The sequence below is a fragment of the Trachurus japonicus genome, chromosome 21 (genome assembly GCF_045865225.1).
Source record: "Trachurus japonicus isolate A0001 chromosome 21, Traja_1.0".
Taxonomy (NCBI): Eukaryota; Metazoa; Chordata; class Actinopteri; order Carangiformes; family Carangidae; genus Trachurus; species Trachurus japonicus.
In genome coordinates this window covers 22,529,296-22,552,166 of record NC_140927.1, presented here as the reverse complement: position 1 = coordinate 22,552,166, position 22,871 = coordinate 22,529,296, and the positions used below count along the sequence as shown (strand labels likewise).

The following is a 22,871-nucleotide window of genomic DNA, read 5'->3' as shown; positions in this document are numbered from 1 at the left end:
ACACACACACACACACACAGAGCGAGTGAGCGAGCGAGCGAGAGGGCTGGAAACAAACAAGCAGAGGGAGCTGGGTAAGCACACACAGCGAGAGCAAAGTGTGTATTCAGCATGCGCGTGAACACACACACACACACACACACACACACACACACACACACACATTCGCAGAGTGAGAGCTGGGCTTTGTGCCAGTGCTGAGGCGTGGGGCGTCTGGCGTGTGTTTGGAGGGATTAACGGCCTCCAGATGAGTGGGACCAGGTGGAGGGAGGGAGGGCGGCAGCAGCGGCAGCAGCAGCAGCAATCGCTCGCTCTCGCTCATTTTCTCCGGTGCTCGATCTCCCTCCCTCTCCTTCTCCCTCTCTCTCCCCCGCTCTGTCAATCTAGCGAGCCATCGATCTATCCATCCACGCTCTTTTCAAAATTCGACACCATCTTTCCAGCCAGCCACACATAAATCTTCCTCTTTTTTTTTTCTTTTTTCCTGCACTAAACCTGTTCGCCGCTCCTCCACCGGCCGTGAACTTACACCTGTTCATTTCCCTCATCCCACGTTCTTTTCTGCCGCCTGCCTCCTCTCGCTAAAGCCTCAGATAATTGCTTTTACCTAGTTAGGTCTTCATGTAATATTAAGCAGCCCAGCGACGGAGGAAGTGTGTGTCTGTGTGTCTGTGTGTGTCTCTGTGTGTCTGCGTGCTTTCATTTCCTCCTCGTGTCGACTCGGTGTGTTGTCTCAGTTTAACTACAAACATTCAGGCGAGCCCTCTAAACACACCACGTCAGTCAGGGCTGTATGTAGCGTGGCAGGCAGCCTTGTGAAAAGACACACACACACACATTCAAAAGCAGAGTCTCTCTCCAGCCAGAGCGAAGCCCATTTCCGCACGTACGCTGAGCAAACACAGTTGGCGTTGCTAAGTAACCAGATAGAGGAGCTCAGAGGCAGCAGCACGCACCCCGGCGGCGGCGGGCTGAGGCTCCCCGTCTAACAGGTGGTCAAGGGAGGGGAGGGGAGGGGAGCGGCGGTAGGATGGGGATGGGGAAGGGAGGGGCAGGATGACAGATCTGAACATGTCTCATGGTGGGTTTTTTTTTTTTTTTGGGGTGGGGGGGGGGCTGGGATGAGGATTTAAAGAGAGGGACTCATACCAACAGGTTGCACAGAGGTCAGAGCAGAAAAAGAACAGCAAACAGTGAATGAGCCAAGACTGGAGCGTTTGGGAACTGGGCTGCTGACCGGTCTTTTCAGCTATTTACCCCTTGCCCCACCTCGATGTGCCCCCCCCCCCTCCCGCCCCCCGCTGACTAAAACAAACCCCACTGACTTGCCCTTTTACTTCCTTTTTCAAGCGTTTGTAATGTTGTGATTTGCGGTTGAGGCACATTAACGCTCAACTTCCTTCACTTTTTGGTGATATTTTTTCTGTATGAGGGAGGAAACTTTATACTAATGTGCTTGTTGCAAAAAAAAACACATAAATGAGAAAATGGGAGTGTTTTGCAAATTTCAGGCAAATAAAATTTTTTGGAAAACGCAAAGAGAAAAGCAAGAAGAAAAACAGATTTTAAATGAAACTTTTGCTTTGATTTCTAACTTTCAAGAATAAACAAAATAAAAATGTACCGTTTACATGTTGTTTTCAAAATCCATACCAGCCTCATTTGTAACAGATGCAGATGCTGTGCCGTTGCTGAGTACTTGGACGGATGCAAGAGTTCATTTTCATTTTTTTCCGATTGACATCAGTGGCATGGGAATCCCTGCTTTAAATAGAAGTAGCCAAAATCCCCGGGTCCTCAATTCTTTATTTTTTTATTTTTTGAAGCCAGGAAATAACACAGCCAGTCCTAATCCTGTGACTCATGACCTCTGTATCTCTAAACTCTTCTATAAACCGTGTCTGTGACTAGACTGGAAAGCTCAGCTGGGATCTTACCGGTGAGGAAGCGCTCCATGCCGTCGCTGTGGGTCATCTTGAGGAGGCCGCGGCCAGAGTACGTGGCCAGGGTGGGGTCGGCGCCGTAGGACAGCAGGACTCGAACCACGTCCAGGTGGTCGTTCTCCACGGCGTCATGAATCGGCCTGGACCAACACAAACACAAACACACAGTCAGTATTAAGCAACAGCACAAATGGGAACAGATCTCACAGCATTTGCATGGGTAATTGATTTTGGTCTGGACTAAAGGTTAAATTGCATCACTGTCATAGTAACTGCGAAAACTGACGTCAAACTATTGGCAGCATCTGTTTCTTCAATGAAACAGGAGAAAACACATTCGTCTGCCATAAATCTTTTTTTTTTTTTAACCTAGTGTGTTATCTAAACCTAGAGGGACATAAAGTGAAATACAATTTATAGATTTATAAGACTGCCATTCTTCTCAGCAATGGTCTCACCTGGCTCTGTAATACTACCAATGTCACAAATCTGCTAATAAATAAAAGCTTAACTGCAACACAATACATCTTTAAGACCTGTGCACAGCCTCCTAGAACAGATCCCCTACTGTAAATTTTAATATAGTGCAATGAAATGGAAACAGTTGGCGTTCCCCATGCAAAAAGGCAACTAATCTTCAAAATCACTGCTCTTGCCAAGAACATATAAAAAATAAAAAAAAATCTCATGAGGCGACTTAATTGAGGACAAAACCTCTGGCTGGCTCCATCAGGACACGAAGGAAACGCTGTGATGTTTGCGTAACACACAGGGGCACGTGTTGCTGCGATTCTGTGTGCATATGAATTGAGTGTGTTTTGTTTACCTGGTGCCATCCTGTGCGCTGCAGTTGATGTCTGCCCCGTAATCCAGCAGGTGTTGGACTATGCTGAGCCAGCCGCGGGCGCACGCCTCATGGAGAGCGCAGTAGCCGGCGTAGTCCCTGTGATTCACCTCACACACTCTGTTCTCCAGACAGTACAGCACCACCTCCTGCAAAAAGAGGGAGAGCAGTGTTCAGTATGTGTGTGTGTGTGTAATAGACGTACGTGTGGTAACAACCCAAGCAATACAAGACCAAACACACACAAGTCAGACGGAGCAGACACATACGCAAACAGTCCTTCCCTTTACAGTTCCTGTGGGAGGGAGAAATTAGGGAAAGGAGGAACTGACTGTGCTCCTGCACCGGACAAACACACATACTCGTACACAGAAACGCTCCATAATACTAGAGCTGGCACCAAAACACAGCAAGGAGACTAAGTGTGACTCAACTGTATTTAGCCTGCCAGATTCTGCTTGTGCACGTATGAGCTGTGTGTATGTGTGTTTGAGTGCGTATGCATGCATGCGTGTGCCATAGTTGGGCCTGGATGCTGCTGTAGCAGCCAGTTACGATGGCTGGGCTCTGAACACAGCATAATGGAAGCGGAACAAAGAGATTTGATAGAGGCGCTCAAGAGCTGGAAGCATTTCCTCTGGTCTAGGGCTGTGACAGTTGGGCATCCAGCACTAAGTAGTCAGACTGGTTTTCATTGGACTGGAGCAGTGTCTGCTGCTACTAAACAGCGCCGAGTCAGGGAGATGGAGAGCAGCCCAGCAGTGTGTTGATATGGGGCCTGTCCGAGTCAGACGGGTGCGTTTCGACACTGCGGGTGCAGTTTGTTTGGATATGCAACTCAGAGAAGGACTGGGTAGCAGGATTGCAGATCTTTGAAAAAAAAGAATTAGAAAACGCCTTATTTTCTATACATATTTTAACATATATGTGTATGCAAGACTCATATAGTCAGACGCACTCTGTCTGTCCTGCTAACAGTTCTGTGCCGAGGGGAGGAGAGGCTGCTCATCTCAACCTGGGGAATGACTCCAAACTTCCATTTCTATGCTAATTCAAGCCTGCCGTCTAGTCCAAGTGTTTATCTCCCTCTCACCCTCTCTCTTTCAGCGCAGGGCGGATGGAGGGAGGAAGAGGAAGAGGAAAGGAAAGGGCGAGCGATTGAGAGAAAACAGACTGACAGAAGGACGAGCGCGGGGTTAGAGAGGGCGGAAGAACGCGGGAAGCGCGAGGCAACACCCCAACAGATGACAGATAAATGAATCTGTAGATGAAATCTGCCGGGGCCGTCCTCTGGGCCGCAGCTGATAATAACGATAGATGAAAGTGAGGGAGGGAGGGAAGGAGGGAGGGGACGTAGTGGATGGTAGTGGCGGCGTGAAGTGTGGACGTGGTGGTGGTGTAGCAGTGATAAGAGTGATAGTGAGGACGATCAGAGCCAGGGAGGGAGGGAGGGAGGGAGGGAGAAGTGGAAAAGCAGAGATCGTGAGCAAGTGTGAGCAAAACAAAGTGCAGGAGAGAAAAAGAGAAAGAGAAGGAGGTTTGGGGGTGGGTGAGGAGGGGAGAGGGAGGGAGGGAGGGTGCTCCAACTGGTTTTCTCTCGCTGCCAACACTCTGTTTGCCTGCTGGAGAGAGATTCAGGAGCGCTGTGCTGAAGCTCCCCTCTGGGGGATTCCACTCGCTGTGTGTGTGCATGCATGTGTCTGCCTGTGTGAGTGAATGAGAGCAAGTGTTAGAGAGACTGACGGGCAGAGTGTTGATATGCAGCTTGCCTCGGCGGGCGTGCGTGTGAATGTGTGTGTGTGCACGCATGAGCACACATGTATTTTTGTGCCGCTGACGAGATTGTATGTGTGTGTGTGTGTGTGTGTGTGTGTATGTATGTATGTGTGTGGCTGTGGAGGAGGCGTAGCGCTAAAACCTCCGGAGCCCTGTTTAATATCGCTGGGAGAGAGCGAGGAGCTTAGCACGAGAGCCCCGGCTTCCCGCCAGACTGACACACACACACACACACACGCACACACACACACTCCTCCGCAGTAAAATGAGACACCGCTCCCTCCCCTCCTCTTGCTCTTTCCCTCCGTCTTCTAATCTCCCTCTCTAGAATGCTTCCCTGCGCTCGCCTGCAATCAATGCATCACTCAGACATTTAACCCCTTGCAGCGCTGCCTCGTATGCGCCTCACATACAAAAGATGTGTGTGTGTGTGAGTGTGTGTGTGTGTGTACGCATCGCATGTACAAGTCATGTATGAGTGACTTTCCCCGTGTGATGCACAGCCAACGGTCGACGCAGCAAAGTTGTGGTGCATGCCCAGACAAGTAAAAAGTGTAGATGTTCGTGAGTGTGTGTGTTTGTGTGTGTGCGCCAGCCGCTTGTTAAACCGCTGGGGTAACACAGGAAGCCTGAGAACTCTCAGTTACTTCATCGCTCGCTGTCTCGCACGCACACACACAAACCTATTATCACCTTTTACAGATGGAATAAGGAGGATTCACTAGATTTATTATAAAGTATGTTTTCACAATAAATGTCTTAAGTCTACAATCAATAACCTGCTCTACATAAACACTAATCTTAAATTGCTACATACAACCAGAAGGATGAGAAAAAATGAATGAAAATAATTTTAAGTGTGCCATAGTGACCCACAGCCACAATTAGCCACAAAATTAACCTCAAATGAAAGATAGCCAGCCAGCGACATAAGGGTACTGTATTAGTAGGGATGTCACGGTTACTTGATTTCACGATTAATCGCAGTATTAAACACCATGGTTAATTAGTCGTATAGATTCCTAAATAAAGTAAAAACAAAGTTAGTTACACAACAACTGTGGGTGTAACTTTGTTTTCGTTTCGCCACGGTTAAAAACAGACTTAAACATTTGGTATAGATGACAATTAATGACTTGTATATTTCAAATATTTCCCCTGGAGGATTAATAATTGGTCGTATATTAATAGATACTTTGAATATTTTGTGTATTAATAATTAGTAATGTAACTATATTTTGACTATATTTGATTCATAGTGTTGTGAAATTAATTAATGCAAAATAATCGTGATAATTGTAATACTGTGATTATTTCTCAATACTCGAGTCGTACCAATAACTAATCGTGACATCCCTAGGTATTAGCCAATCAAAAGCTCACCCAGCTCGCTGATTTGCAGGGCTAGTTAGCATATGGTTGGCTACCCAATCGCTAACGTATTAGCCGACTTTACTTAATTTAACCATTTTAACTTACTGTCTAATTTACTTCCGTCTTAGATTGCTTTAAGTTGTAGCTATTATAGTGGACTCACAGTATCCTACAATGCAGCGTGAAAAGTAGTGTACAACCGATGTTCACTAACCAAGCAATATATCCCATAATGCATTGCGGTCGCGCATCGCTGTCATGATCGCAGTCGGCACTGATCTGGAACTTTTAAATTAAGACATAATAACGTAATTAACCACGCAGCGGAGTAGTGCCCGAAAGTGTTTTTTCATTTTACCAGTGAGCTCAATATATAGTCTAGTAATTCACTATGTAGCGAGTAGGGACGAGTAGCCTATGAATGAGTGAGTCACACAGCCATAATGGTTCCAGTGAAAAGCTGATGAAGCTAGTTGGCAACGTGTTCGCCAACACAGGGCTAGTTAGCCAATTGCTAATGTACTTATTCAGCAGCTTGCCAGAGACATACGGTAATGGGGCCATCTAGAAACTCGCCAAGCTAGCCGACTTGCCACTTGTTCACCAAATAACACTTCAAGCTATCTAACACCGAAGTAAATTAAACAGTAAGGTAAAATGGTTAAATTAATTAAGTAAAGTTAGTCTCGATTGACTGCAGAAAATAGACTACGGCATTTATATTATGGAGCAGTGTACGGAAATAGATAGCCAATTCGATAGCCTCCTCCTTTCTGGACCAGTGTGGTTCCCTCAACCGTTTACACTTTTAAAGACCTTTGCTTTTGGTCAAAAGGTGCAAATCTGTGAGTCAGAGGTCGGAGGATGAACTTTAAAAAGGTCAGTGCGGATTTACTTCACATCCACAAGCAAATCTCCTGGTCGCAGCAATTTAAGCTCAAACTTTCCAACATGGATGCCGGTTTGATTAGGGCACTTAAAACGCAATCAGTTTCTCTCTTTGCTCGGATCATGGCGGGATTTGAGGAGGAAAAAAATCAGGAGTGATTTGTGGGAGGAGAATAAATGACAGACTGCACCTTTATCTGAGCTTTCAATGAGAAGAGCGGAGGGGCCCCGAGCCCCGGCACGAGAGAGGGAGAGGGATGAAGACATCCGCAGAATCTCTTCTCATTACCATTTCAAATGCTCGGAGAGTGAGGCAGACGAGGGAGAGCGAGAGAATAAAAGGGGAGCGAGGGAGGGAGGAAGAGAGAGAGAGAGTGGGCTTTCATGTGCAGAGGCACGGATCGCAAAACTAAACGAACATGAAATATGCACAGTGTCGGCCGGGCATCGGGAAACGGCAAAAGAATAGTGTGCGTGTGTTACATTACATGATGTGTGTGCGTGACGCGGCTCTGCATGCGTGTGCTCACAGGGAACCAACTGGTGTTTCCCTGTCTGTGTGTGTCTGCGTCTGTTTTTGTAGTCAGCATGTAGGTTGCGTGTGCGTACGTGTGTGCGCATGAGGTGACTCTGAAATTTGCATGTGCAGGTTTGAGTGGGTGTGCGACAGTGCATGAGTCGCTGCTCTGTGCAGCATATGGAGAGAACACGTCAGGATGCCTGTGCATGCGCTCACTGGGTCATAACGGGTGTTTCTCTGTGCATATTTCTGTGTATGTGTGTGTGTGCGTGCTTGTAATCAGCCTGTGAGCTGTATGTGTGTGTGTGTGTGTGTGCGTGGCTCTGTCTCTCAGGCCCTCATATCTCTCTGCCTGTGTGTGATAAGCCTAGAGCTTGCGGCGCTAAAACACCAGCGTGAGACAAGCGCTCTACAGGCTTGTATGTGAGTGTGTGTGTGTGTGTGTGTGTGTGTGTGTGTGTGTGTGTGTGTGTCAGGCGGTATGCATAAATTGGTGTGTGTCTCTCTGCACACGTCCTTGTGTGTGTATGTGTGCGTCTGTGTGTGTGTGTGTGGGAGCCCCACGGGTCTGCCCCAGGCTTATCACACACAGGCAGCGAGAGACGAGCTTCCTGAGAGAGGGAGAGGGAGAGGGAGAGAAAGAAAGGGAGGGAGGGAGGGAAGGGGAGAGGGGGAAGGCGGGGGTGTTGTTTGCGCAGCGGTCAGCGCCTTGTTTGTGTAGTCTCAGGTTTTCTCCTCCCTCCTCCCTCTTTCCCTCTCCACAAGCGGAGCGCAGGAAGGGAAAAATGCGAAGGGGGAATGAAAAAAAAAGAAAAAAAGAAAAAAGAGGAGGGAGGGAAAAAAACGTTCGAGAGAGACGCATAAATCAGAGAGACGAGCCAGCTTCTCTCCAGCACGGCTGACTGAACCCTGCTGCTGCTGCTGCGCTGCACCCTGTGTATGTGTGTGTCTGTGTGTGTGTGTGTTTGAGAGCGAGGGGGAAAAACAGCCGCCGCCACTGCTAACCACAGTCACCACGGCACATTAGAGGGCCATTAGAATGCGATTATACTCCCAGTGCTTACCTCTCATTCACACTCTTGCTTTCTCCCACTCTGACTCACACACATAATCACGGACACACGCACACGCACACACACACACATCTCATCATCATAAATGTGTACAACAAACACACACAACCATAAAGCAACCAGTTAATGAGCAACAAAAGATACCCTCACCTATTTACAGTTCTGTGAAGATACCTCTGCCGGTGATAAAAAATGATCATGTGTGCACGATCACGCACGCACGCACACAGGCAAAGACGGCATAGAAGGTGAAGAGAGTGAGAGACAGAGTGGACACAATCTGCAGCTCAAGTGGCTTTAAAAACACCCGGATCAATAAATCAATTTGTAAAATCTGTCAACAAGGGAGGAGAAACGTTTAGGCTCAAAACAGCAACACGAGGGATGAGGGAGGGAGAGCGAGACAGCGGGCCGTCCGACTTTAATTAAAAGCTTTCAGAGCAATGGGAGTTGCGAGATTCAGTAAAATATACAGAAGCCTCAGTTTTGTTTTTTGTTTTTTTCTCCCTCGTATGTGCGGGAAAGACAGGATCTGGTTTTGGAGCGAATGATCGGCAGCTACACACAAAGAAAGAAAGAAAAAAACTCCCGATGCTAGAGAGAGGCAGCGAGCATCAGTCTCCGTATAATGATCCCACCGATCCCTCATGCTGTCTGCGCACGCATGTGCTCGTGCGTGTTATGTGTGTGCGTGAGCGAGCCTGTGTGTGTGTGTCACACTTCGCCTCACGGAAAATTAATGAGATGTGAGAGTGGAGCGAGGCAAGAGGACGGGAGGCGAGGGAGAGAGAGAGAGAGAGAGTGTGTGTGTGTCTGTGTATGTGTGTATGTGTGTGCGAGTGCGCTCGCGGGGAGGAGGAGGAGGGGTGCCAACGACAATCTGAGTCACAAAGAGAGGAAGAGAAAGAGAGTGCTGAGAGGAAAGAGGGGGGAGGGAGAGAGCGGAAACCTGAGAGAGAAAGAGCATAGCGAGCAAGAGGAGCAGAAAAAGATGGAGTGTCTGCGAGTGAGGGTGAAAGAGAAGGAAATGGTAGAGAAAGCAAAGGAGGCAGAAAGATGGAGAAATAGGATGGATGCTAAAGAATAATCAGACAAAAAGAAAAAAGAGTCAAGCTCTGTCTGTCAGAGTCAGAGACAGGAACAAAGTAGGGGGAGAAAATGAGCTCAATTTAAGAAGAGAGAGAGTGAAGATTTGGGAGAGACGAAGTGTTAAGAGTGTAAAATGTGCGGAGAGAAAGCGATAAGGAGGGAGGGGAGGGGAGGAGGGGAGGAGGGGGGAGGGGCGGCTCTGAGAGGAGCTTATTACCTCGTAGCCGAGCCGCGCGGCTCTCTGGAGCAGAGTCTCCCCGGCGTTCTTGTTCACGATCAGCCGACGAGCCTCCGGTGGGATCGGACGCACCGCGGGGGGCTCGGCAGGGGGGGTCCTGTGCACCCCCGCCACCGCCACCACCACTGCCGCCGCCGCCTCTGGTGGGACGCAGCACGCTCTGTCATTCACCTGGGGCTGCAGGGAGGGCGGGCAGAGAGCGACGGGGGAGCAGGGCTTGACTGGAGAGCAGGGATAATGATTAGGAGAGGCGGCTTTCTTCCTCGGAGCGCCGCGCTGCTCACTCAGCTGAGGAGAGAGAGAGACGGAGAGAGAGTGTCACAGCTCCTGCCACATAGCAGACGGGACAGCAATTCACACACACACACACACACACACACACACACGAAAAGTCAAGGGCACATGGATGAGACGACACTGACATATGCACACACACACACACACAAAGAGATGCACTAGCGCACACACTCACAATCATACAAAAGTAAAATAATGATGGAAAAAATATAAAAGTGGCTTAATTATAAGACAATTAGTCAAGGCCAGAATCCATCCAGAAAGAATAATCATCACATTTTTAATAACACAAAATATTTTTTTTTCCTTCCTCACTTGACTTTTTTTTTTTTTTTTAGAAACCACCTCCTGCTAACGGCTTAAAATAGAGATGGATTTTCCATTTACAACATCTGTGTTTAAGTATGATTATTGCGCGCGCGGAAGACAACACCACGCATCACTGAGAAAACACACACACACACACGTTTTTCACACCAACTGTTCACGCCCCAAACACTGCAGGTTGGCACGCCACTTTTCTTTAACCGCTAAACCAACAGAGCCCTCGGAGCGCAACACATGAGAGAGAGGGAGTTGCCTGAGTGAGCCTGTGCGTGTGTGTCTTGTGTTGAGTGTGTGTGTGTGTGTGTGTGTGAGTGTGTGTGTGTGTGTGTGTGTGTGTGTGTGTGTGTGTGTGTGTGTGTGTGTGTGTGTGTGTGTGTGTGTGTGTGTGTGTGTGTGTGAAATGCGTGCCCTCTCAGTGGAATTCCATGTCGAAGCAGCTGTCAGGCCGAGGAGGAGCAGGGGAGGAGAGCAGCGCGGGTGAAAAACAACTAGCCTTCTTTTTTTCTTTTTCTTTTTTTCCCCCTTCAATTTTTCCCCATGCTCATTTTTTTCCTCTACTTTGAACTCATGCGCTTCATACGCTGGACCACGGCTGCTACATTCCTCACTGTGGGAGCGAGGGAGCGTGCATGTGTGTGTGTGTGTGTGTGTGTGTGTCTGTGTGTGTGTGCAGCCTTGTGCTCAGCAAAGTGTGATGCATAATTGCTCCAGGGTTTTGTTGTTATGTCAGGAATGCTCACAAACACGCAGACACTCGGAGCCCTGGCACGCACCTACACACAGAACAGCGCCGATGACACACGTTCGACAATTAAGGCCGGAGACAAACACACATGCATGCAGGGGCTCCGCAGGGAGCCGCTAAGGGCAGGAGGAGGTCAAAGCTCCAGCAGCCCTCTAAACATTGTAAACATACTTCCTTCCTCTCCCTCTCCCTCCCTCCCTCTCCCTCTCCCAGCTGCATAATCAGAGGCGCCGACAGGCATACTGAAACTCACTGCTGCAAACATCCAGACGCCCATATCGCGGCCAGACGCCCTATCAGCACTCACCTTGTCATCTTCTGCTGCTCCCAGATCAGACACGCAGCGCTGGCCCGGGCTGTTAGGAGCGGCCTCTTTCCTCTTCTCCCGCTCCCTCTGACTCGTGTGTTTGGTCTTGCAGGGCCGCTTGCCCTTGGGTTTGTCCGTGTCACTATGGCGACGGGGCTTGAGGGGAGGGGTGCCTCCCATGGACAGCTCTGGGGCCGGAGAGGGGGGGCCCCTCCTGGGCTCCTTGAGGCCACGGTCACCTGAGAAGGGGTCCGGCGGGTACGCTCTGTCCTTCAGCTGGCTGGGGGGAAGGGGGGGAGCAGCTACTCCTGGAGCAGGAGGAGAGGAGGAGAGAGAGAAAGAGGAGTGAAGAGTGAGCGGCTGATAGTGCGGGAGCTCAGTGGAAGGGGAGGATGGGAAGGTATTGCAAGGCCATCTCTCACCCTCTGTTGGTTTATTAATGAGTGCATAGAGCTGTCTGGGAGCGCAGCAGGCCTGCTCGCTCAGGAAAAAAATAAAAAATAAAAAAAACACACTTGCATGCACAACAGAGGCTCGCACAAACAACCCTGTAGTGACTAGTGCGCGCTCATTCATTGCAGCAAGGACACCGCTATGAGTAAACTCCTTAAACAAATGTGGCACTGTCTGGTTTCAGCTGCATACAGTACATATTTATATGAGAAATAAAAAAAAATAAAAAACCCTGCCCTTGAAACCCACAATGTCAAAATGCTGTTTAAATAGCTTAATGGAAATACATTTCCTCCTAAAGATCGCAGTGCTGCTAACTGCACGTGAATGTGGTCGAGGCTCAGAATAAGCGTTCCATTAAATCAGTCAAAGGCAGGAAACAAATGAGGAGGGGAGTGAAATTTTATATCGTGCCGACGCTTAAACGTATAAGCACTTTTCTGTGCGATTTCCTGTTGCAGCGTAAGCCTCGTAGAATACGAGATCCTTCACGGCAGATGAATGTGTTTTAACATCTGATTAGAGGAAGGAATCCTGAAGAAAAAAAAAACTGTGGCAAAAAGAAAAGACCACAGCCCTGACAGACAGACGCACAATGGAATCACCACATTCATTTTGACAATATGGCTGTTGCCAGGGTGATGTTATCTAAAAAGGTAAAAGTAAAAAAAAAAAAAAAAAAAAAGAAAGAAAAAACTGTGGCCAATCAAGGCCTACGAGGCCTGTGGTTTCTGCAGGAAACATTAAACCAAAAATCTCCCCTGCTTTATTCACTTCCTTTAATCTCTCTCCTGCTCTTTTATTCTCTCCTCCTTGTCTCGTCTGTGCCTCCCTTTGCCTCAGTTTGGGCACATGAATAAGGGAAAGCCCTGGTTTTAATAAGTTACCCCCCCTAACACACACACACACACACACACACACACACGCGTGCTACTCGTCCTCTCTTTCCCTCTGACTGGTCTTGAGGGGGGGAAAAAAAAGAAGAGAAAAATCATTGATCACACATTAGTCACACTACACCTGCCCACGCATATCTCCACCAGCCACTTCCCTCATTCGCTCTTTCATCGCTCTCACAGAGCCCCGCTGTAGACCAGCTGAACAAAAATCCCAAAACCACAAGAGAGGAAGGAGGAGGGGGTAGGGGGCGGTGGTGGTTCGCTGTTAGTCCCCTGGTCCTGTTTCTGATTGCCCAGCCTTTCCCCTGGCAGGAGGAAGTATCCCCTACCTCATTTCCTCTGCACCCTCCCCACAGACTCCCGGGAAATCCCCTTAAGACACAACGCTCAACAAGAAAGTGAAACGTGAGCCAAAGATAGATTTCCGTTACCCTAGCTGAACTCGGAGATACAGAAGTGGTTTGCACGGCTGGCGGTTCATTCTCACCATTAAGTAGCTTCTCGCAGCCCCATTTCCTGTTGATCTCGGCTCTCTGTGCCGCCGCTGCCGCCGCCGCCGCTCGGTCCTCCGACTCGCCGGCCCTGATTTTGCGATCCCGGATGCTCTGCGCCGCCGGGCCCACTAATCGGGGCTGGGGCCACACCCGCTCCTGTTTGATTTGTTGGGCGCCGTCGGGTGAAAGCGTGCCGGTGGCGGGCTTGCTGAGTCGCAGTCCCTTCAGCTCGATGCAGACCTTGAGCTTGCGCACCTCGTCGTCGTCATCCTCGTCGGCGCTGGTCTGCTCGCGCTCATCTGTGAACCACATGCACACAGTTTGCATCTTTTACTCATCTGAAAATCGTGACGGTTTTGGTGGTTTTGAAAATTAGATGAGAAAATTCTCATCCCACATTTGGTTTAATAAACATCTTTAAAAACCTGCTGGATAAACTAATAAGAATCGATTATGAACAAGCTTAAACAGCATAAAAGGCCTCTCTTTTTTCTAAATAGCTCCTCTCACCTGCACACTACACTATTGTATGTACATGCACACCAGTCTGCAGACAACTGAGCACAAAGAACAAAGTCCATTAATCACTACATTCTTATGGCTTGTAAACCCCCTCTGAGCCTTGCATTTAAAAAACACACACACACACAGAGGCAGGAGAGGCAGGGAGCAGACAGATTGAGGAGTAAAAGGGGAGAGAAGTCAAGAATCGGGCGGAGAAACAAAGCAATAAAGACCGGAGAAGCAGAGGGAGAGTTCTCCCCCTGAAATTCACGGGGGACGGGTATTTGACTTGTCTGCCAGTGCCAGGGAGAGCGGGAGAGCGAGCGCAATACCGCATGCCAGAAAAAAAAAAAAAAAAGGAAACCCAAACAGATGAGGGAAAAAAGAAAGGAGATGAAAAGAGAAGAAAAGAGCAGCTTTGAAGAGGGTGGGTAAGCGCAGCGGAGGAACGGCAGAGCTGAAAGAAGAGAGAGAATGGCTGTCCCTCTTTCTCGTTTCTCTCTAGCACACTGCTCAAAGGCAGGATTAAACACTTCTCTGAGCTGGCTGCCACACAGAGCGAAAGATGGGACAGAGAGTGGGAAGACGGGGGGTGGGGAGGGGGGTGGGCGGGTGGGTGTGTGTGTTGTTGTGGAAGGGGGGCTTAAGGTGGAATTGATTGGGAAGGAGGAAGCATCAAAAGGAATAGAAAGATTGTTTAAAAAAAAAAAGAAGAGAGAGCGAGAGAGAAACAAGGGATGAGACGGGGCTCAGCACCACAGAAGACGAGGGGAACAGAAGTGGGCAGAATTAGAGTGCATGGAAAGCAGATGAAGAGGAGGAGGAGGAGGAGGAGGGGGGTGGGTGGTGGGGTCGTTTGAGGAATACGGAAGTGGCGTGTGGCGAGTTTAAGTAATCCCCACCTGTAGAGAGTTTGGGTCTTTTCTCAAGGTGGGACAGCGCGTCTCCGTCCTCGCCGTCCGTGTCCTCCTGCTCGGACTTGATGCAGAGCGGACGTTTCCTGGCGGCGGAGGAGGGGGAGAAGCCGAGGCAGGATTTCTCCTCAGGATACCCCTTCGCCGGCGTCAGAGTCGGGGGCAAACAGTGAATTCCCTCGGGCTCTCTCATCAGCTTCTTGGGTCCATCCTTTAGCCCTCCGCCCCCGCCCTGCACGACACCTCTGGCCCCGTCCCGGGCCCCCTGCCTGGGGGACAAAGGTTCCCTCTGGCCCCCGCAGCGCTGGAGCACTGGAACTCTGTTGTTAGTGTACGCCGGCCGGACGCCTGAGGAGAGCAGAGCAGAGACAGACGGATGGAAACGGACGGGGGGGGGGAGAGGGAGCGGGAGGGGGAGAGTGGGAGAGGAGGGGGCAAAAATAAGCAACAGAAGATGAAAGGGAGACAGACACATGGGGAGAGAATGCAGACAGACAGACAGACAGACACAGAGAGAAAGAGAGAGCAGGGGAGGAAAAAAAAAAAGGGTGGGTGGGGGGGGGGGTGAGGGATTGACAGAGGGAGAATGCCAGTTAAACACCAGCCAGCTTTTATTCAGCTTTAAAGACAGGCAGTAAAACTTTGATGGGGTAAAGACTTTTTAATCTGATGTGAGCCGAGCCAGCGGCCCGACGCTCCGCTGCAGCCGCTCGCACTTCCACAGGAGAGGCAAGAAAACATCCTGCGCACGGTAACTCCCATCCCTCCACTCGACGCCCCCTCCTCCCCACCTCCCCCCCTTTTCTCCGTCCGTCCTCCCCCACGGCATGACCGCACCACGCCCTTCTCACACAGAGCGTGACTCTCCCCTCCCCTCCTCCCCCTCTCCTCTCCTCTCCTCGACTCCCTCTCCGTCTCCCTCCATGCCATAATTAGGCTCACACGTCAGCCGCGGCCTCGCTCCAACACACAGCTGGGCTCTCAGCCAACGTAACTAACCCCCCCTCCCCTCCCCTCCCCTCCCCTCCCCTCCACCTCCCTTCCTCCCCCCCTCTCTCTTTCCGTTGCGCTCTCCCATCCGCTTTCACCCACTAACTCTCCCTCCTTGCTTTCACTCTCTCTCTTTCTCTCTCTCTCTCACGCAATCTCTGCCCCTCCTTCTCCCCTTGCCCTCCCTCTCGATCGTCTCTCGGCGCAGATAAGCACAAAAGGCTTCTTGAAAATAAAACTCCCCCTCTCTGTCTCTCTCGCTCACTCGCTCGCTCGCCCGTTCGCTTTTGCTGCCTGGCTTGTATAAGAGTCTGTGTGCATGTGTGTGCGTGCGCGCATGTGTGTGTGTGTGTGTTGAGTCTGTGTGTGGAAAAGTGTGTCTTTTTTTAGAGTGACCCGGTCTCGCCTAAGCATTTGCTGCAAATGCATGTGAGTGTGTACGCGCACCTATTGTTTGTGTGTGTCCCTCTCTGAGTGTTCATTTGCAGAGTGGCTGCATGCGTGTGTGCGTGCGTGCGTTACGAGTGTGTGTGTGTGTGTGTGTGTGTGGGGTGCTGGGTTACTCACCCTCCCTCTCTGCCTGCCTGGTGGTGTGTTGGCAGTGCTCCAGCGCTCGCTCTCTGCGCTGGCCGTCTGCCAGCTCCCGTCCTGCTGCCGAGGCAGACACACACACACCGCCGCCCTCCTTCTCCTTCAGCTCCAGCTCCGAGAACCGCATCATTGCCCGCTGTGCGCACACAGACACACACACAAATGCAGAGAAAACCCATGAAAACTACTCATCATCTGCCCACGCCACTCACTCACACACACGCACGTAGCACGCACATACACGCACACAACCTCGCTAAGCCTCAATCTGGCCTCAACAGCTACAGAAGCAAAAAATTGCATCAGAAATCACATTGTCTCAAAAATCAACAAGAAAATGCCAAAGAAATTTAACCCACACACACGAAACGCACACACAGGACACACACAACAACAACAAAAAAAAAAGGTAGACAGATAAAATCACAAGCATGGCATCAAGACACAGGTTAGACTACTGCAGCCACTGTGAGTCCATGCGCTCTGGGGCTTAAGTCCTGGCATCTCCCTTCCTGAAACATAAACATGGCTAGGAAACATATACATCTAAGCCCTGAGGCAGAGAGAGGAGAAAAAGATGAAAGAAGGGAGTGGGGAGAAAAAAGGGGTGTGCAGTGATACAGAGTACAAAGGAGACAGAGCCCATCAGAGGCAGATGTGATAAGAAATGTAAAGAACTGACCTCCCAGTTAGCTGCAGGTTGACTTATATTACTCCCCTCTCGTGATATGACTTCCATCTAAGCAATTAGAATGGGGGGGCTCAATAATCTGTCCATCATTTCATCTTTTTTCTTTTTTAATGAACTTTTTTGTTATGGTTCTCCACATGTTTCTTTACACACAATAGGCAGCCACAATCCCACAAAATAACACAATCAAATTAAAGTGACTCAACAGGTCAATTAACACTGCATCAAAACTATCAAATAATTTCTGAACCGCATGAATGGCGAATTTGTAAAAAAAGAAAAAAAAGGAGAATCAAAACAATACGTTTTCTAAGCATGATTGATAATGCTAATTCGGTTTTAACTGTCTCATTTATTTTTTTTCTCCCAAACAGACTTCCACGTCTAATTTTCTTTTAATGTCCAGAAATAGAGCGTTTGATAGCTTTGTATTGCAGCTGTGCATTGACAAGCATGACACAGACAAAACCACAGTTTTCTAGGGTGCGTTCACAACGTAGACAGACATGTGCAACCTATTAACATATCTGCCTCTGAGCCAGTGGGTAATATAACATGTTTTTTTTTTCTGAATGTTGAGCATTAGGGGCCTGAGATAAGTGTAAAACCAATAGCTCTACGTTCCTATGTGTGTGTGTCTGAATGTGAATGACGGGGGGGCGGGGGGAAATGAAGGCCGAATGTAGGGCGACGTTACTGTATAATTGTGTGTTTACAGATGCTGCGAGATGTGTGTTAGCGGAGAGAGGGTCTTTTTAGCCAATTGGGCGAGGGGAATTCTAACCTTGGACAGCAACCAGGCAGGGCAGGGTAGGCCGTCGGTGGGGGGGGGGTGGGGGTGGGGGTGAGGAGGGTTGGGGGGGAGGGGGATAGCAACTGGCGGATGGGGGCATGCAGAAAAGCCTAAGAGGAACCCCAAAGAGGGCAGCTGCTGGATTTTTAAGCACGCTGCAAGCCCTCCACTGCCCCTAACCTTGGGGTTAAGCATAGCCAAAGGCGGTGTGAACTGTGAGGCTGCCACAGCCATGCTCTCCAAACTACAGTATGTGGGCTCTATAGCACAGTCAGCACTAACGCATGCTTTAGCCCCCCAAGGCAGTCACACAAGGACAGGCACGTACGGACACACAAAACACGCACGCACAGAAATAACCTTTGCAATGACTGCTCACTAATCACCATACAGAGATGGCAGCCCTGGTTAACCTTTGAACTGCCCGCCCTGATAGAGGGCCTCAACTAGCCTCGCACTAAACCTCACTTAGACAATGATAAATTAAGGGGAAGGTCAGGCCGACTATGGCCGGGACAGTAGCACGACAGCACTTGTATTTATTTTGCACTGCGTCGTAAATGCAGAGTGTGCCAATTTCATGCAGGGCTTGTTCCACAGGCAGTTCTGAATATAGCAGCGAGGGAGTAAAAAGATAGTGGTCCTTTGGGGGGGAAGGGGAGGGGGGAAGTTTATTCCTGCGTGGATGTTAGAACTGAAAGTATGTTTGAAATGTCTGCACGTAGGAAAACGAAAAAAAAACATTGGTCATATTGACCTCCCTGCAGCCCACCACCACCACCATCAGCTTGCGCCCAATATATCCTGTATATCCCTCTCTATATACACCCACAAGTGTTAATAGCCTTACCTGCAGCGCTCTCTGTTCACGGCTCAGCTTGCTGGAGTCAGCATACAGCTCAGTGGTGACACATTTAAAGCGGTCGCCAACGTAGCCTGAGGAGTTAGCAATCCTCTTGGCCAGACTGGATCTACGACAGCCCTTAGATGAAGTCTGGTTACCATCCTCTTCGTCCTCATCCCCTTCTTCTTGAGACTCGCCCAGGTCGACAATACTGTCTTCCTTCTCGGTGTCCCTGTCGCACATTTTCTCCTGGTCGGACCCCATGCCTGCGTCTGTGCAGTGGTGGTGCTGGGTGAGGTGGAGAAGCCGGCTCTCCCTGTCCCCTTTGTCCTTACCAGAGCTGCGCTCCCCAGACGTGCGGGCACAGTGCAAGGTGCTCTGGTCGTGGTCTCCGGGGTCCGGGCTGGGACTGTATTCCTCCAGGCTGTCCTCGGCCTGGGCCAGCTGCCCCGGAGAAGGTGGGGATGCGCTAGGACAGTCCGTCTCCTGAGGGACCTTTGGTTTCCCAAAGGGCGTTTCTGGCTGTCGGTCAGTGTGGCTGGGCTTCAGGGTGGGGCTCTGTCCAGCGTGGATTGTGTAGGGATGGGGAAGGTGGTGTTGGTGTTTTGGCTCATAATCAGTCTTTGTCAGATTTTGGTTACTATGATAACATTCATTTTGGTTAACCTTGGCGCTCGTCTCACAAGAGGGCTGTTTGTGGACCGTCGGCGTAGACTCAATATCTGTGTCTGAGTGTACAAGGTCAATGCAGACGATCTTTTCTCTGGATGTTACAGAGGAAGCAGAAGCTTTGTTTTGACTGCCACCCTGTCCTTGTGCTCCTCCTTCCCTGTCGGACTTTATTTGGCTTCCTTCGTTCATCTCTTTCCCCATACCGTGATCTCTGTGGCCCCCACTTTCTTCGACGGCTCCCCGGGACTTCTCCTGTCCCCGGGGTTTCAGGGTTGCGTCTCCCCTCTCTGGCAGCTTGTTGTCTGTGTGAGTCTGCATCAGGGGATGAGCCATCTCCTGAGAGTTATAAGTGAGGTACTCCCCTCCTGGACCAGCTGGGAGGTTGTGGTAGGGTAAAGGGTGTTTTGCTGCCATTTGCGTCGGGTAAAGGCTGTTGCTGCCGAGCAGTAGTGGGTGGGGGTAGACTGGGCCTTTCCCTCCGATCGGCAGGGAGTGGAGCGCCATGCCGTCGGGGATGGGGTAGTGCAGGTAGCGGTTGGCGTAGGCCAAACTGTGGTTCAGGTAAGCGTCGCTTTGAGGGAGATAAAGGTGGCCAGGAGGGTGGCCAGGAGGGTGGCCGTTCTCTAAACACGGCCTCTTGTACGAGGACACCTCTGGCGTGTTGTCGCCTCTCTTTGTGGTCAGGGAGGACTTTTCTGTTCCCTCTCTGTGGTGGCCGCCGACTGAGGGATGCTCCGACTGGCTGGGGCTGTGTTTGACCCACTCGCCGTTGGGTTTGGGAGAATGAGCCCTGGAGCTGACCAGAGAGGAGCCAGAGTGTTGTGTCGAGGGAACGCTGTGGTTGGACTCGCCGATCCTCGGACAGGACGAGCTCCGCTGCTGAGGGAGTACTCTCTCCAGACCCTTGTGTTTAATGACAGAGGGCGAGGAGCCTTTGGCTTGTGAGAGGCCCAGCTCTGCGTTGGGCCTCGGAGAGGAGGGCAAGCCTGGTGTGTGCTGTGTGTGGGAGGGGGACGGGCTGGGTACGACCCAGGAGGAGTGTAAAGTGCTGATCATCTCTGGCCTCTCGGAGACCTTTGAAGAAGTGCTGCTGACCACAGAGTGAGGGTGGGAGGAAGGAGAGAGCGACAGGTTCTCCTTCAGGAGCTCTCGGCTAGGAGGCAGTCCGTAACGTGCGCCTGGCGCCATAGTGTCCATCTTGACTGGGAAACCGTTGGGAGGCAGCCCGAACTCAAGCATTCTTCCAGACAAGTCTAAGGGCTTCTCTGCCGAGTCTTTGGTTGCTTGGGGTTGGTGAGCTGGCCTCTCATAATTAGGTTTGGAGGGCGACCTGCTGGGTCTCCTCTCCACCCCCACGCTCCTGTGCTCGGGCGCCCCGTCCCTCGGCCTGGGTTTGTGGGGGCTGGGCCGGGCGGGAGAGGGCTGCTCTGACGCCATGCTGCTCACGGAGAACGGATGAGGAATGGACTGCGTGGATGAAGTGGAAGAAGAGGAGGAGGGAGGTTGTACTATCCTAGCAACTGGCCTTTGTAGGTCCAGTGAATTGTCAGTGAGAGCAGGGGGAGGGGGCGGCTGGGAGAGGCGAGAAGATGCGTGAGAAGAAGAAGAAGAATCAGTAGGCAGGCTGTTACTATTATTATTATTATTCCCACCACTGGAGCCACTGGTGCTAGTACCACTGGTGTTATTGTTGTTGCTGGAGCCCTTCCTGGAGGGAGGTCTGCTTGGTCTGCTGCTCCTGCTCGGGGACCGGTCCCTGTCCATAGCAGCCTGATGGTGCTGAGCGTGAGGGGAAGGTTGGTGCAGTTGCTGTGCAAATGAGGGCGGGACACCGAGCCCCTTGTCCTGGCAGTGCACCAGCGACGAGGGGGCCACCGTGACCGTGGGGATCCTCATAGGAGGCGCCACCAGGGGGGACGAGATGGGAGAAGGAGGGTAGGGCGGCATGTAGTAGGCAGAGGCGGCCGCCGCGGGGTTCACGTTCCCCCCCTGAGCCGCACACAGAGAGGAGTAGGCCAGGTGCTGGGGGAGATAGGGGTTGGGTTGGCTGAGCAACGACGCTTTGTACATGTTAAGAGCTGCGTATTTGGATGTGTCCATGAAGGGGTACATGCTCGCCTCCGGGTAGGGGCTGAGCCAGGGCAGGCGGAGGTAGCTGCCGCCGGCGCCCGCCAAGCCCAGCTCGGCCGCCTTTTCTCCTGGACCGACTCTGCGCTCCAAACCCAGACCGTCGGCTCCACCTCCAGGAACCAGCATGGGCTTGTGGAGCCCCGGGGGAGCTCCCTTGTAGAGGCCCAGGTATCCGTTGGTGGGCTTACGACTGTCCAGAGGCCCATCGGGCTTGTAGATGAGCTCTGGGAGTCCGTCCCTGTTGTACGCCATGATGCCGGGCGTCTCTCTGCTCTTCTCCGTCTGTAGTGCTCTGATCCCGGGGTATACGACCCCACCGTGGAGACGGAGACCATCATGCATCAGGGCAGTCCGGTCCAGCCCCATCGCCGCCAGGGGCGTCAACCTTGCATCCACCTGCAGTGAAAAAAAAAAAAAAAAGGGGGGGTGGAGGGGGGGCAGGACAACAGAGAAGTTATGAGAAAATCAGATCCATCTGAGAAAAATCTGAAATGTGACATTAAAAACACGACTTGTATTTCTTGATGTTCGAGGGGTAAGTACGTGCATGCAAATGGTGAAACAGATCAAATGTTTGGTTTCCAGATAACGGTCGGTGACTCATGTGACAGAATGAGTCAACAGAGCCGAGGACGAGCACAGGGACTTGCCATGTTTTGTGTGATGTGGTTCCCTTGTCTTAGTTCCAGGTTGGTTTGTGTCTCAGCATCGACATCACGAACAGATGTTGCCCTGTGGAGAGGAGCAAACAGTTAGCAGTCAGTGTCTTGGCTCTGTCACACACACACAAAAACACACACACATATATATACACCACATGTCTGTTGTTTTGCCAAATAAATTGACATGGCAAAAAAAAGTAATTTCATAAAAACGCTAAGAGAAATTACATAGAATTTAAATATTAAAACAGACTTTCTGGGGCAGGCAAATCTAAATAATGTATCAACATATGCATTATTGCTATATGGCAATCAAACGTGGCACAGAGATGTGTAACTGAGATGAGACGCTCGGAGAGTGGAGCGAAAGCACAAAGGAAAAAAAAAAAAAAAAGATAATGGCACCGCCAGCCATAGTCATCACAACCTTCCTCTAACTCTCACTCCTGCTCACACATACACACACACACAGCTCCACTGAAGTAGTCGCTGGAGATGAAAGCACTGTGTGGGCTCCCCTCCTCCCCTCCCATCCGTCAACACCCCTCGGCTCCCCTCCGCCCCCATCCACCCACCCACCCACCTCCTCTCTCACCCCCAGCCTGCCTACCCTTGTGGGCTAGACGTGCATTGTGGGGCTGCGTCTATTCAGTCACGTTTCACCACACACTGGTCTGCGCGCCCTCTTTGACCTGCTCTCTCAGCTGCTTCAGCCGGAGCAGCGAGGGAAGATTATACACCAGAGAGCACTTCGGTGGGAGACCATTTACCCGCCCGCCGACGCAGGAGCCACAGATCAACAAACACACCGAC

The 22,871-nt window shown here is 50.8% G+C and overlaps 1 protein-coding gene across 2 annotated transcripts in view; it reads right to left on the bottom strand.

The window, feature by feature from the left end:
• bcor (BCL6 corepressor) overlaps positions 1–22,871 on the bottom strand; it is a 36,367-nt gene that overhangs the window by 2,290 nt on the left and 11,206 nt on the right. The window contains exons 2-11 of one of the 2 annotated variants that reach the window (XM_085765659.1): positions 22,047–22,128; positions 18,601–21,792; positions 16,949–17,005; positions 16,243–16,402; positions 14,674–15,033; positions 13,261–13,566; positions 11,422–11,729; positions 9,725–10,033; positions 2,770–2,936; positions 1,938–2,083 (exon numbers count right to left, since the gene is read on the bottom strand). In XM_085765659.1, coding sequence (XP_085621785.1) covers positions 1,938–2,083; positions 2,770–2,936; positions 9,725–10,033; positions 11,422–11,729; positions 13,261–13,566; positions 14,674–15,033; positions 16,243–16,402; positions 16,949–17,005; positions 18,601–21,792; positions 22,047–22,049 — 5,008 coding nt within the window. In that variant the 5' untranslated portion in view covers positions 22,050–22,128. The remainder of the gene's footprint in view (positions 1–1,937; positions 2,084–2,769; positions 2,937–9,724; positions 10,034–11,421; positions 11,730–13,260; positions 13,567–14,673; positions 15,034–16,242; positions 16,403–16,948; positions 17,006–18,600; positions 21,793–22,046; positions 22,129–22,871) is intronic. The other variant, XM_085765660.1, reaches the window with a different exon arrangement.